We start from the raw sequence: 13,457 nt of genomic DNA on the forward strand, positions 1-13,457 counted from the left end.
ATGGTTAGTTTTCTCGATGGCCGCTAGGTGGCAGTCAGTAACTGACTGATGAAAGTCACACAAGTTGTTTTGATTGATCCATGAATTGAATATGTAACTAGCCATCTTTTACTGATCGGTCAAGGCAGTGGTATACTTCAATAGTGCATTGTCTACTAGATTTATTTCAAAATTTGCGTGTAATGAAGTAACAACCAAAACATTCAGTGAGTACATGATTTCTCTGCTGCAGGAAGACATGCAGTAACACATGAAATAAGATATAAAAGCAATACAGGAACTCCAAACGATCAACAGCAACTATTATGCTATGAAACACAACGCCATATAATTTTGACAATGTCTGAGCACAGTGCAAGTTTTAAATTTCTCACTGGACCTTTCATTAGAGACGAGCCTTTGTGGATGTAGCATGAGAGACTGCAGTCCAGCTGTGGATGTAGTGCCAAGGACATGCCAACCCTTGTGGACGGCAGCTCATCATTGAATGAAGGAGTTTCTAATAAAGTGGCCAAAGTAACTAATGCAAGTAAAGTGACATTCTGTAAATACTAGCTTTTCTGCTGAGTGGTAACGGATGGAATCTGATGATGGGAAAGATTACATTTATGAATCAGGCGAAAAGGCTACCACCACAACAGATGTTCTAAATAACTTTCACCTTTCCTTCCTTGTTCCTTAAATCATTTTTACCCTGTCCCACATCTTCATTCCACACCCTGTCCCATCACCACTTTCACCCTACTTCCGTTCTCTTCTACTCCTCCTTCTTCTGGATGTAGCAGTAGGACTGCCTCCCCACCCAAAAGCCAGGAAAGACCTTCTCTGTGAAGGTGGTCTTGAACTGGTGCAAGAACTTCACCTCTTTCTGCACTCCACTCTCCCCGCCTCCCTCCACAACAAAAAACTTGACTATGCCGGCTGGTTGGTCCAGGTAGATGCCTAGATTGGGAGAGGAGGGAGCCTGGACCTCCACGTTCACACCATTATGCCAAATGTGATAGCAGGACCCCGCCCAGCCCACAGCCCAGGACGATTCGTTTTCGCCAAGGCCGCAGGGGCCATCCTGCGCCCGGCGTCCAGCACTCTCATAGACTACCCCGATCACCACCCAACCAGCGTACTCCACCTCCCAGTAACCACGTGAGCCCAGCAGGCCCTCCTTACACAGCACCTGAAAGAAGAGAATCTGTGATTAGCAGGAGCGAAAAGGTTCATACTGGTGAGTTATTATAGATTTTATAAAGTTGATTGGCATATAAAGCAAGATGGAATAAAGGCTTTTGGAGACCAGAAGAGGGCGATATCTATAATCTTGCATACATCTGATTGTCTCATTTGCAGCAGACCTTCCCTTATTTTCCGAAAGCTCTGAAATACTCCCATACACGACTTTACGGCACAATCAAGTCTGAGCAGTGTTGTTCTGTATATACATAATGTGTATTAATGTGTTCATATAAAATATAAAAACTTGATGCATCCATATATTGCCTAGACTATAAATATATATTATATACACACAGTATATTTACATGACTGCCATTACAGGCTCAAAAACTATATATAACATAAATATATATAATATATACAACACAAACACTCTTAGAGGATTAGAATCATTAATGCAAAGTATAAAACAGTCATCAAAAAGAAAAAGGAAGGGGGCAAGAATAAGCCAAAAAAAAAGAAAGGCACAGCAAATCACAGATCAGAACAATTATGCTATCATGCAGCCTTCCTACAGATGTACAGGATGTCAGTTCCGCAAGAGAAAGGAAACCAAGAGAAAGACTGATATGATATTCACTTAAAAGAATGATTTATAATGTCAAAAACAGATGGATGTAGGATTTCCAGGTAAAAAGTATATGAAAAGGTTCAAACTATGGCACATTTTAGACCTTGAGTGATAACCGACAACGCATCAAAGTTCATGAGAAACGATCGAGCAGCAACATGACGGCTTTTGGAGTCTGCATACGTGGAACCGGTCAGGCAAGTGGAACCGATTGGGTTCTAACAAGGCCTTTAAGCTGATCACGGGTTCATTTATATGTCTGTGAAGATTCTCAGTCATCCAGGTGAATTTGTCTGAAACTGGACTTTCTTTCTTTAATGTAGAAATGTAGAATCTACATTAAAGAAAGAAAGTCCAGATGCCATGACTCATCTTTGAGACGGTTCATTTATATATTTATACCTAAAACTGCTGCTATATATCAGTCATAACATCAGTTTTGGTGCCTGAAAGTAGTGCCGAACCTACAGTTGCTTGGGTCCCATTCGAAATAAAAAAAAAACCATTTATCAGTGACCCAGCAGTAGCTTGAAGGTTGTCTTAAATGTATAAAATATAATGTAAAAGTAAAATATGTTTTTGATGAATAGCTTACCCCTCTGAGCTTTTTAAACACAGTGTTTAAACAGAGTACAGAGAGTGTACATTTGGGGAATCTGCGTACCCATTAGTCACGTATCCTTCATCTAAACAAAAGAAAGGAATACCTGGGGTGAATGCTCGTATCGTTCTGGTCTGTCCAAATACGGGCACATTTCGTCTGACATGCGGGACACCTTGGCCCCGCCCTCAGAGATCCACAGCATCTTCTGTGCCGTTCGGTCATCTAGGGAGATGGGGAGCCAGTCTGAGGGAAAGAGGCAGGCGGGCCGTGAGTGCTATGAGATTTCTTTACATAAAAAAAATAAATTGCGGTTATGATTTCTATGCGTACATTTCAGCAGGTCAGCCCTGGTCTGCGGCTCCGGGATGTTGGGCTCGTACTCTGGAAGCCTCTCTGGGATGCGTGAGGGAGACAGAATTCACAGAGACCTTTACATTCTTCCCTGCGATCAGTTAATCTGACTCAAGTGACAGCGCCTGGCCGGAGAATTTGCTCCACACGTGACGGCGTTGTGCCCGAATCCCACTGCCCATTCGCACTGAGAATGTTGTGCGGTGAAGGAGGAGGGAGCTCTGAATTACCCTTCAGAACCAAATTAGCCACAATTATCACTGCTGAAAGAGAATTAATAGAATCACAGCATGTCGTATGTGGTCCAGATAAGATGCTTATTATAAAGTCCAGCTGCCCGGAGTTTATAATGCATGATAACTGTAAAACATTCAAATCCATGTATGCAGGTCGAGGGCTGAGAGGGAGTGTAATGGACAAGCCTGTCTGTTTTCTACTGCTCCCGAGATGAAAAATTGTTTCAGCAGATTAATTTAAAAACTGAAACCCCCCCAAACAGCTTAATTTCCCCCCTTCTTGTGATCTATTTGGAAACTCTTAGAAATTATTGGTCCTCCACCCATCCTAATAAGTATAACTGTCCCAGCCATTATTTTGGCTTGGAAAGCCAAAATCTTTTTCTTCCACTTCTTCTTCTGATTTTTATTATTTCTGAGGGTTTTAGTGGGATTAGAAGCAGTGAATACACATCATAAAATTATGACTATCCATCTTTTTTTGCCTTTTGACATCCATGACGTGTGGATTCTACTCTGAGGATCCTGTAAGTAGTGAAGTGGATCCATCTCCATGGATTCGACTATCCTAGCACATTCCGTGGGCGCTGGATTGAAACCTGGAGATAGCAACACCACAGACTCACTGATGGGTCTGTTCAAATCATTTTTGAATTGGACTGTGCATTATTAATACTGTTTCTAGGAAGCAACAATGTTTAGGCGGGACGTTTCAAAGCATCATACTGCCTCTGCCGACTCCCATAATGCATCCTGGCAAGACGCCTGGCCATCAGACTAGGTGCCTTGAATCAGAGTTTTTCACTTCACCTGTCATAATGTTATGGCTGATCAGTGTATAATCATGAGTAATCGTTGGCTGTTAATAACACACAGAACATCTTTACCTTTAGATGCCGCTCCGGCCTTGGATCCCTTATTTCCTGTAAAGGAGAGGACATTATCAGCTGATCGCAGTCTCTCCTGCAACGTAACACCAGTTCACTCGGGTGGTTAGTGTGCTGGTGAAGTATACTTAACCTCGTTTATACTTAACCTCGTCTGAAGTTACCTACACACGTCCACACCACCTTCACTTATCACCGGGAAGCATCCCTGCAATGCTGCGTGTTGATGCTTAACAGAGATTCATGTAGAAAACACATGCCAAGCGCCTAAATTTACAGCCCTCAGACACACACACTCACACACATCGCAGGCACTGTCGCGGGCTTCTAAGAATACATGTTTGTTTTGCAGACACACATTTTAACCCTGCGACGGGAGGCATGTTTGCGTTTGACGCCCGCGGGTGCCGGGTACAATCTCCATTTCTGACCCCCATAGGGCCCCGGTTTCATGCCTTCTCCGGAAAACGAGAACATTAACCTTCGATTGGTTGCCACCGGATCTCTTTTTCATGTTGTTTACATTTACAGCGTTTACCAGACGCCCTTATCCAGAACGACTTACAATCAGTAGTTACAGGGACAGTCCCCCCCCTGGTGACACTCAGGGTTTAGTCTTACTCAGGGAGACAATGGTAGTAAGTGGGATTTGAACCCGGGCCTTCTGGTTTGTGGGTGAGTGTGTTACCCACTAGGCTACTACCACTCTATGTCATCAGCTGTTTTAATGAATTATGGGAAATGATTTAATGAATTAATGAATTATGGGAAATTTTTGTAATTAAATTAAAATAATTCATGTAAAATATGTTGAAAGGGCCCAAGAGAGCCTCAAAAACCACCTTCCCAAAATTGAAAAAGAGAAGCCATGACATGAGCTGCACCAGAACACATGATTATAGGGACACTCGTGTACCCCCAGATCAACGTCCTCACACACGGTCCCGCCACGCACCCCGAGAACTGTCATTTGATCGGCGCCGGTGGCGGTGTGGCGTGGGCAACGACCTGCCCGAAGGTGTGGTGCTGACATCCAGCCCAGCCTGCCCACCACTTCTCATTGATCATCGTCCTGCCACCTGCGTCACCGTGGAGCTGCACCTGTCCGGGGAAACCCGACCCTCCTGCCGAACAGCAGGAGACCCCGGTGACGAGCCACCGCACCTCCGGGGGAGAGGAGGTGCTTCGGCATCAGCCTTCAAAGATACTGTTGCAGCTCCGCCGAGTACTTTCTGAGATTGTAAAACAGTCAGCTGTCAAACTTTGCTGTAGAACAAAAAACGGATGTTCCCAGTTCGGAAATCTGAATGACTTTTCCACGCTGAACCTACAGGGTGGGCCATTTATATGGATACACCTTAATAAAATGGGAATGGTTGGTGATATTAATGTCCTGTTTGTGGCACATTAGTATATGTGAGGGGGCAAACTTTTCAAGATGGGTGGTGATCATAGTGGCCATTTTGAAGTCGGTCATCTTGGATACAACTTTTGTTTTTTTCAATAGGAAGAGGGTCACGCGACACATCCCATTTATTGGTAATTTCACAAGAAAAACTTAACTTTATTCTTTCATGAGTTATTTACAAGTTTCTGACCACTTATAAAATGTGTTCAATGTCACCAACCGTTCCCATTTTATCAAGGTGTATCCATATAAATGGCCCACCCTGTATTTTAAAGTTTATAACTTTTTTAGTTCCCCAAAAGCCTTGGCTTCCCCAGCCTTTCTATTGCTTTAACAGACCAACCATAAGCTGAGCTGCCATTACAGATTTGTGCAAATTCGTATTTTTGAAATGTCGATAATATGCATTTGCATTCATTGATGTTATGCAAGATTAAAGTGTTTGCACCTCAGGAGGTTAGTTGTTCCAAGAAACATGATGAGTGGTGAGGATCATGTCGACTCTGAAAACGCAGGACAGTGTGTTGAATGTTTATTTTATGGGAACATTTGCTCAAATCTCCATTACTGGAACGTCTTTGTCTCATTAGAATTAAGAAGACCTTTGTATCTGTATGTCCATATGTGCAAAATCATGTGACTGTTCAATCGTTTGTCAAAAGATTGCAACAGGTCATCCTGCCCGGACACGGTGACACAATGAAATGTGTCCTCTGCATTTAACCATCACCCTTGGTGAGCAGTGGGCAGCCATGACAGGCGCCCGGGGGGCAGCGTGTGGGGACTTTTGCTCAGTGGCACCTCAGTGTTACCTTGTCGGCTCGGGATACGAACTGGCAACATTCTGATTATGGGGTCTGCTTCCTTACCCGCTAGGACACCACTGCCCCCGTTGTGTGGAGAGATTGGTAGATGTGGTTGGGAGGGTGGGGCAGAAACGGTACAGCATGTCTCCAGCCACTCTTCGCGAGAGGACTGGTAGGGAGTGGGGTATGCTGGGATAGACACTCCTCATCAGCGGATCAGCTCTGCCGTCCGCCCTCCGTCGCCCGTAGCCGGTGAGATTTATAGGCCGGCAGAGAGATGGATAGAGACATTAAGAGAAACTGAGATTATGGGGCGGTGAGAGAGAAGATCGGGTGAAAATGCACCGCAAGGACACACTGATAGCCAGCAGAGGCCATTTGTCATGGTGTTTAATGAATAGTGACCATAGTTTGCAGGCGGTGCCTGGCGGGATGCAGTTCTCTGATGGCGCAGCCAAGCCTGGAATCCTTCGGATTCCTCAGAACGTATGCCATCCCATATAATCCAGTCATCACTTTGGTGACTGCATGTGCAGCCACGATGTTGACATCGGGGGCTCAGGCCACTCCTTGGATGGTGACCTTTGCAGTGACAGGAGTCTATTTGTTTTGGACGAGCTGATGCTGTGCCCCCGACTGGGCGTAGCCATGATATGGAGATGAATGAAACCTGGCAGGCGCAGATAGATGGGGTGTCACAAAACCCCAAGCTGTGCCACAGTTGCATGATGATGGCTTACATGAAACAGAGACGAATGGAAAAAAAGACAGATGGACAAGCAGAATGTATAGACATTAAAATTCAACTGCTGGACAAGATTCAATATGGCCGCCGAGAGTGACCCGCCCTACTTTTAATGCATCTTTTCTCTCATTCCCAGCTCTAGACAGTCTACTTTTTATCAAAAAAAAAAAAAGGGACTAAATGGACCACCAGCTCTCCGAGTGCGAAGACCCTGTCCATAAACCCAGCTGCCACCTGCTACTAAATATCATCTCATCAACACACAGCACAAGGTCAGGACGCGGTACATGTCCCTGTCAGCGAGGAATCCCAGATCAAACAGCAAAATCAAAACGCTATAAATAATACGAGGCGGCGGTGCAGCAGGCCGGGGGTTCGAGTTACCGCCGAACCCTTCACACTTCATTAGCACCGCTGTAAGGAGGTAGAGGAGGAGGATGACAGGGGAAAGAGGGACAAACGACTGATGGCGGACGCAGGGTTTATTTTTTCCTCAAAATCATGGATCCTTTAGAGTCTGTTTGCGTAAGACTGTGGGTGTTTTGTGAAGGACCAAGGTGTTTGGATGGGATTTGGTATCAGCTCATATCACTTCTTTACTTTACTTTACTTTACTTTATTTAGCAGATGCTTTTTTCCAAAGCAACTTACAGGAGGAAGACACCAGCAATTCTCGTTCGATTTCTATAGAATTTTGAGTTTACAAAAGTAAGAGCCCTGATAAGGCCTAACTTGTCAGCAAGGAGCATGCTCGGAGATTATAATATATATATTTTTGTTTTGTTTTGTGCAATGTGTACTCATGTGTGTGCGTAAGTGTTAGATTTGGTGAGAGAGAGAAGATCGGGGTCCTTCCTGGACTTTGAGAGACACACATGGTCTCCTGCAGATGTGTACATGGAGGTGAATCATTAAAGTAAAAAAAAAAAAAAGTTAAAAGAAAGTTTTTCACATACATGATGAATTAAGATGCTACCATTACAGTTAATGTTATACAGTTATACATAATTGTTCAGTTTAGACTTTGGAAGTTTCTGCGTAAAGTTTCATCTAGCGAAGATAACTGAAGTCTACGTGTACAGATCCTCTATGCTCCTCTACGTATTTTCTAATGTAAAAATGAACTTATTTTCACCTTACGTCCCTCTGAGGAATACATTAGAGGAATACATTGTTTTCGAGTGATAAGACCGGGGTCTTGCTGATGTCCTTCACTTGTGATGCCATGGCTCAAGACTAATTTTAAGTCAGAGGTCTTAGTTTGACCCGACAGCCGGTGGTAAAATCATGCATGTGAAGGGCAAGGTGCCCGTCTTCAGCATCCTGACCCATGGAGGACATGTGGAATCATGTGCATCCAGGGACCCCCGAGGGTTTGCAGGGTTCAGTCAGCCATTTTTAAACAGCCGGTCTAAAACAGATACGGTAACAGCCCTTTAAAATGAAGCATGAAGCTCGGCCAGAATTCCGGCACATTCTGTTCCAGTGTGACAGACCCCCCTTTTTAGTGGTTAATCTCCACCAAGACCCCCCTTTTTAGTGGTTAATCTCCACCAAGACCCCCCTTTTTAGTGGTTAATCACTGCTGCATGGACACATTTTGAAATATGTCAGTAGTGGATAACAAACCGATCAGGTTCAAAGCCCATTTACTCCCTGATTAGGAAACAGGAGGACTGATGTGTAATGTAAAGTAATGTCTTTTTTTTTAACATGGGTGAATTAAGGCCTTTTATTCATTTTAACATTGAAATCTAGTTTTTGTGTAAATTGTACTTATTTTTTTTACCACCATTAATTACCACATTTTCTTTCAATGCTAAAAACAGCGTGTGAAATTGCTGCATTCATGAACGTAGCTCATGAACTCAATATTTTGATACACACAATTCCATTCTAGGAAAAAATGTCTCTTGTCACATGCAAACCAAGTGACATTGAAATGTATGATAATTATTAAAGGTACAAAAGCAGAGCAGAATAAAAGTCGTGAATGGTTTCAGGAAGGCTTTCGCTACGGGACTCGGTTTATAGCCAAGCGTCAGAGCAAATCCCTCAGAATTGTCACTGTGGCTGCAGGTGCGATGGGCAGGGGAGCGCTTACCTTTCCTGGACTCAGGCATGATTCCGTTTTTGGTGGCGGGAGTGCTGGGCATGTCTCAGGGAGGGTGAGGTGGACAACTCGACCTGAAGCCCTCGGGCAGGGAGACCACACTCTTATCCGCTTGAACAAAAAGTGGGAGGCGTAAAAAAAGGAGGCTGGGGCGAGCGTTGCGGTGGCGGGGCGGTGTCACCTGAAACTCCTGTAACCCTAGTGTTCCTTTAAAAGAAGGACTAGGTTTGACGGGCGTAAGCATTCATGTTATGGTATATATACACACACAACACATGCTTACAGTAGCAATGAATAAGAATAAGAATAAGAATAATAATCAGTATTATTATAATGGTTTATGTCTAGCACCCTTTGAAAAATCAATAAGATGACCCCCTTGGGCCTTTTTCCTTTTGGCTGGTGTCCTCTAGTTATGATAACTTACTATGGCTGAGGAATTTTAATGGAGGACATCTGTGCGTTTAACACCGGTCTCCAGTTTTAGCACTCTAACGCTTTGTCAAGTGCTAATAAATTTTGCAGCCTTTGTGCTTTCATTCTGTCAGCTGCTGCTCCCCCACCCCGGGGCAAACTCCCGTCCTTCACCCCGACACTCAACCAGCGGACGACACGGGCCACTTTAAAAATACTGGTGTGTACCTGACGTGAGGGTCATTGTGAAACACTGCAGCACAGCACACGGTGACACAACGAAATGTGTCCTCTGCTTCTAGGATTGTAGGGTTTGCCGTAGCTGGTGTACCTCCACACGAGAATCTTCCCCCAAGGTCTGCAGGGACTAACTGGGAAGTTGTCATCGTTTGGCATGAGTTAGAGGGACTTGCCAGCCTGATCATGTCACCATGGAGAGTATCTCAGAATAAAAAGAACTGCGCATCCTGACATGATGTGTAATCCCCAACATGCGAGAGGTGCGATGCACCCCTGGGGAATTTTACTGCTGGGGGGTTGAGGCTTAAATGGAAACTTCCACTTTCGGATTGCATTGTTAGCATCCTAACATAGATTCTGAAAAAATCTATTCTGTCAATTCTGCCACATGTACAGGACAAACAGAGAATTGAAATTACGTTACTCTCAGACCCATGGTGCTTACAAGTAACATTAAATACAAAACAGTAACATTGAATACAAAGGTATAAATACAATTTAAAAAAACACAATATACAATTTTAAAAACACCATATACAAATAAGGGCACATGGTGGAGAGTGCAAAACCATGTAGTGCAACAGAGGTAAGTTTAAAGTGACGAAGTGACAAGTGAGGTAGAAAAGATGATGTGCAACGTCATGAAAGTCAGGATACTTTAAAAGATAGAACCTAAGCATTTTCATTTTAAAATGAGCAACCACTTTGTTTCACATTATCACCTATACTGTGTGTCTGGAGGTTTCATTACTTAAATCTACCCATTTTAAAAATGAGGGGGCACCCGGATTTGAACCGGGGACCTCTTGATCTGCAGTCAAATGCTCTACCACTGAGCTATACCCCCTGCTGCGAGGTGTTGGTGGCTAATTACTTAACAGCCTTCAATACACTATCTGGAGGACACGGAGTCACAGTCTCGCCCTCGGGTCAATATTGACTCAGCTGGAGGAGGTGCAGGGAAAGAACATGTTAAGAATTATGTAGGATGATTTATGAATTTCATTTTTGCTGGTTCTGTGTTGTTTCCTTAAAAAAATAGCTACTTGTGAATATTACACAGGTTTAAATAGCATTTATCCCCATTTATTCCCATTTTGGAATGTCTCAGGGAGACATGCAGTTTCATTGGGTGAAATGAACCAGCTCTTACTGCTGGAAAGAGCTCAGGGCTGTAGGGCAGGGTTGATGCTTTAAAACAAGACCCTACAAACCAGCTTGTATATTTGTATAAATTGTATATTTTGCATTTGTACTGAGCCACAACAAGTGTAGGGGAAATGACGTAATATTTTAGACGCAATACTGACCTCTGAGCACAGGAGGCGCTGTTAGTTACATCAGTCCCTGCAAGTGCTTCCTCCTATTCTGCTCTTCATTTGGCTATGTGGGAACATCTGAAGTCTAAAATCCCATCTTAAATATTAGATTTAAAATGTTTGTAATATAAACAATCTTAACCACTGTAAAAAAATGTATAGCAGTATCTATAAAAAGACTTTGCAATATTGATTGTTCTGTTTATGGCAAAAACATTTAAAGGCTAATGCGCAATGTGCAATAGTAGTACAATGACTATTTAAAACCGGTCCCCGTTTTTATGCATTTAGGCATGATTTATTTTGGGGTTTCTGTTCTGCTGAGGCTGACATGGTCACCATAGCAGCGAGCAGGTGATATGAGGTCCATATTAAGCACTGATATGCACAGATAAGCACAGCACGTTGATGCGACACCCTGCAGGGAGTAGGAATGTTTGTAGTCCTGTGGTGGGACTGTATGACTGAGCCGCCCCAGGTTACGGGATCGGTGTTATCTGGTCTGTAAACAGTGAGCGCTTTTTTATTCTCAAGGTCAGTAACTGGCGGGCCGCTGTGTCTGATCGGCCGCCGTGAATGATGATGTTGAGCTCGCCGGACAATGTGCAGAGTGGCAACGGGAGCTCTAAGCTGCTATAACAGAGCCGTCGCGGAGAAGCCCTAAATCACAGGGCATTAACATCACGCTGCTCCTGTTGACAACAGCTGTCATGGCAACGGAGCTAGTTCCCTAGTGACAGAGATGTAGGGGCTGCAGGGGACGTCCAGTGATTCCTCTTCACCTCTGATCTCTCGGTTGTTCAGCAATAAAGATCTCTAGTCTTTACTTCTCACCTATGAAGGTGAGAGGTCCCTGAAGTCACATCACTGCTGAACGAGTTGAGTGGCCTCTCACATGAAAGTGAAAGTAGTTGTCATTGTGATACACTGCAGCACGGAACATGGTGACACAACGAAATGTGTCCTCTGCTTTTAACCATCACCCTTACTGAGCAGTGGCAGCCATGACGGGCGCTGGGTGGAGCAGTGTGTGGGGATGGTGCTTTGCCCGAGTGGTGGTAGTAGCCTAGTGGGTTCAAACCCCACTTACTACCATTGTGTCCCTGAGCAAGACACTTAACCCTGAGTGTCTCCAGACTGTCCCTGTCACTACTGATTGTAAGTCGCTGTGGAAAAGGGCATCTGATAAATGCTGTAAATGAAATGCTGTTTATTTACTCACTAGGACACCTTTGTCTAGCAGAAAAAAATTGCTGCCAAACAAATTATTTCAGACATCTTTCCATTAAATAAAAAATGGCTTTTAGAATTTTAACAAAAATGTTGAACCCCCACCAGTCACTGAAATAAATTTGCATCAAGCCAACATCACATGCGTGAGTATGCATGCTTGTTCGCTAGTTAATATGGACTTTGAAATCCAAACTCTTCCTAGTGTAGCACTTGATTTAACATTAATCTGAATTCCACATTGATTTGGTCAATTTTAGCATCAGTACATTAGTATTGGTCAATATCAGCCTGGTTGTCTCTTGTGCCGGTTCTTTCTGACCCGGCTGCGGTTTCAGAGATCCAATAGGTGGCAGTATAGAGCAGCAGGTGAAGGATTAACGGAAACAAAGAAATGAACAAAAACAGTAAATTAAGTACAATAACTTCTACAATAATGTAGCCTGTGGAGCAAAATGAAATGCAGTTCTTTGTGGGGTTTTTAAACAAAAAATATAACTCCTGCTATACGCTTTCTAAACTTTCTCTATTAGGTAACAACCTAATTTGTGCTGTGTACTGGTGACTACAGCTCCTGTTAAATGTTAACAACGTTGGCATGATAAATAATTTGCATCTATTTACCTCTCTGTCATTAGCGCAGATCTAGTCATACAGCACCTTTAATGCAGCCTCTTCATGGCTGAAGAAGGCCCTTCATCATCTAACTTTAGTGAATAACGAGCTGAAATAAGCAAACGACACATTACAATTTATATTTCAAGTAATACATAATCAAAGGAGGGGCTGAACATTATTTCTAAAATAAAATGACTACTGTCACTGTCTAAAATTACTTTTAAAAGTTAACAATTGTAATTTAAAACAGTCCTAATCCTGTTAAGTGGGCAAGTGGGTGGTGCGGTCAATGAATTTGGCAAAAAAGACAAAAAAGCCCCCCCCAAAAAAACACAAAAAACGCAATTCACTATTAAGACTTTATTTACAGATTATATCTGTATCCTACACAAGACAAACAACCAAGCAAACAACAATGCTGTGCACAGCATATGGGCAAGTGTAATTTTTGTAAAAAATGTAAAAAAGTTGCAATATTTATATTGATGCTGGTGGTCTTCCACAGAATAAAAAAATGTGTTCCGGTGGTGATTCTCTGCCCTCAGGCCCACGACGTAGGCCTGACATCATTTCAGGTATTAGATGTTTTGCACGCGGTGTGCTTGTGAGGGGGTTACGCAACCCCAGAGAATTAGACCCCCCCCCTTTCCATATCGCCTTTCCCCTGCTTCCCAGTACAGAGGCA

General features: G+C 43.4%; 1 protein-coding gene across 2 annotated transcripts; it reads right to left on the bottom strand.

The window, feature by feature from the left end:
* Positions 1-155: 155 nt before the first annotated feature.
* LOC114794694 (stonustoxin subunit beta) lies at positions 156-9,074 on the bottom strand. 2 transcript variants are annotated; one of them, XM_028987415.1, is made up of 5 exons: positions 8,943-9,074; positions 3,880-3,915; positions 2,736-2,798; positions 2,509-2,648; positions 156-1,174 (listed from the first exon to the last, which is right to left on the bottom strand). In XM_028987415.1, the coding sequence occupies exons 1-5, from the start codon at positions 8,992-8,994 to the stop codon at positions 758-760; spliced, it is 708 nt and encodes a 235-aa protein (XP_028843248.1). In that variant the 5' UTR covers positions 8,995-9,074; the 3' UTR covers positions 156-757. The 2 variants fall into 2 exon arrangements, with proteins under 2 accessions (XP_028843248.1, XP_028843249.1); XM_028987416.1 differs by lacking the exon at positions 3,880-3,915 and having other exon boundaries at positions 8,943-9,053.
* Positions 9,075-13,457: the final 4,383 nt, after the last annotated feature.

Source organism: Denticeps clupeoides, chromosome 7, assembly GCF_900700375.1.
Source record: "Denticeps clupeoides chromosome 7, fDenClu1.1, whole genome shotgun sequence".
Classification (NCBI taxonomy): domain Eukaryota; kingdom Metazoa; phylum Chordata; class Actinopteri; order Clupeiformes; family Denticipitidae; genus Denticeps; species Denticeps clupeoides.

Bases quoted from the DNA above. Each gene is read 5' to 3' on its own strand.
- LOC114794694 (XM_028987415.1), bottom strand. From the start codon at position 8,994: ATGCCCAGCACTCCCGCCACCAAAAACGGAATCATGCCTGAGTCCAGG. The intron at 2,649-2,735 runs GTACGCATAGAA...TCTTTCCCTCAG, and splicing joins CAGGGCTGACCTGCTGAAAT to ACTGGCTCCCCATCTCCCTA. The intron at 1,175-2,508 runs GTATTCCTTTCT...CTCTTCTTTCAG, and splicing joins GATACGAGCATTCACCCCAG to GTGCTGTGTAAGGAGGGCCT.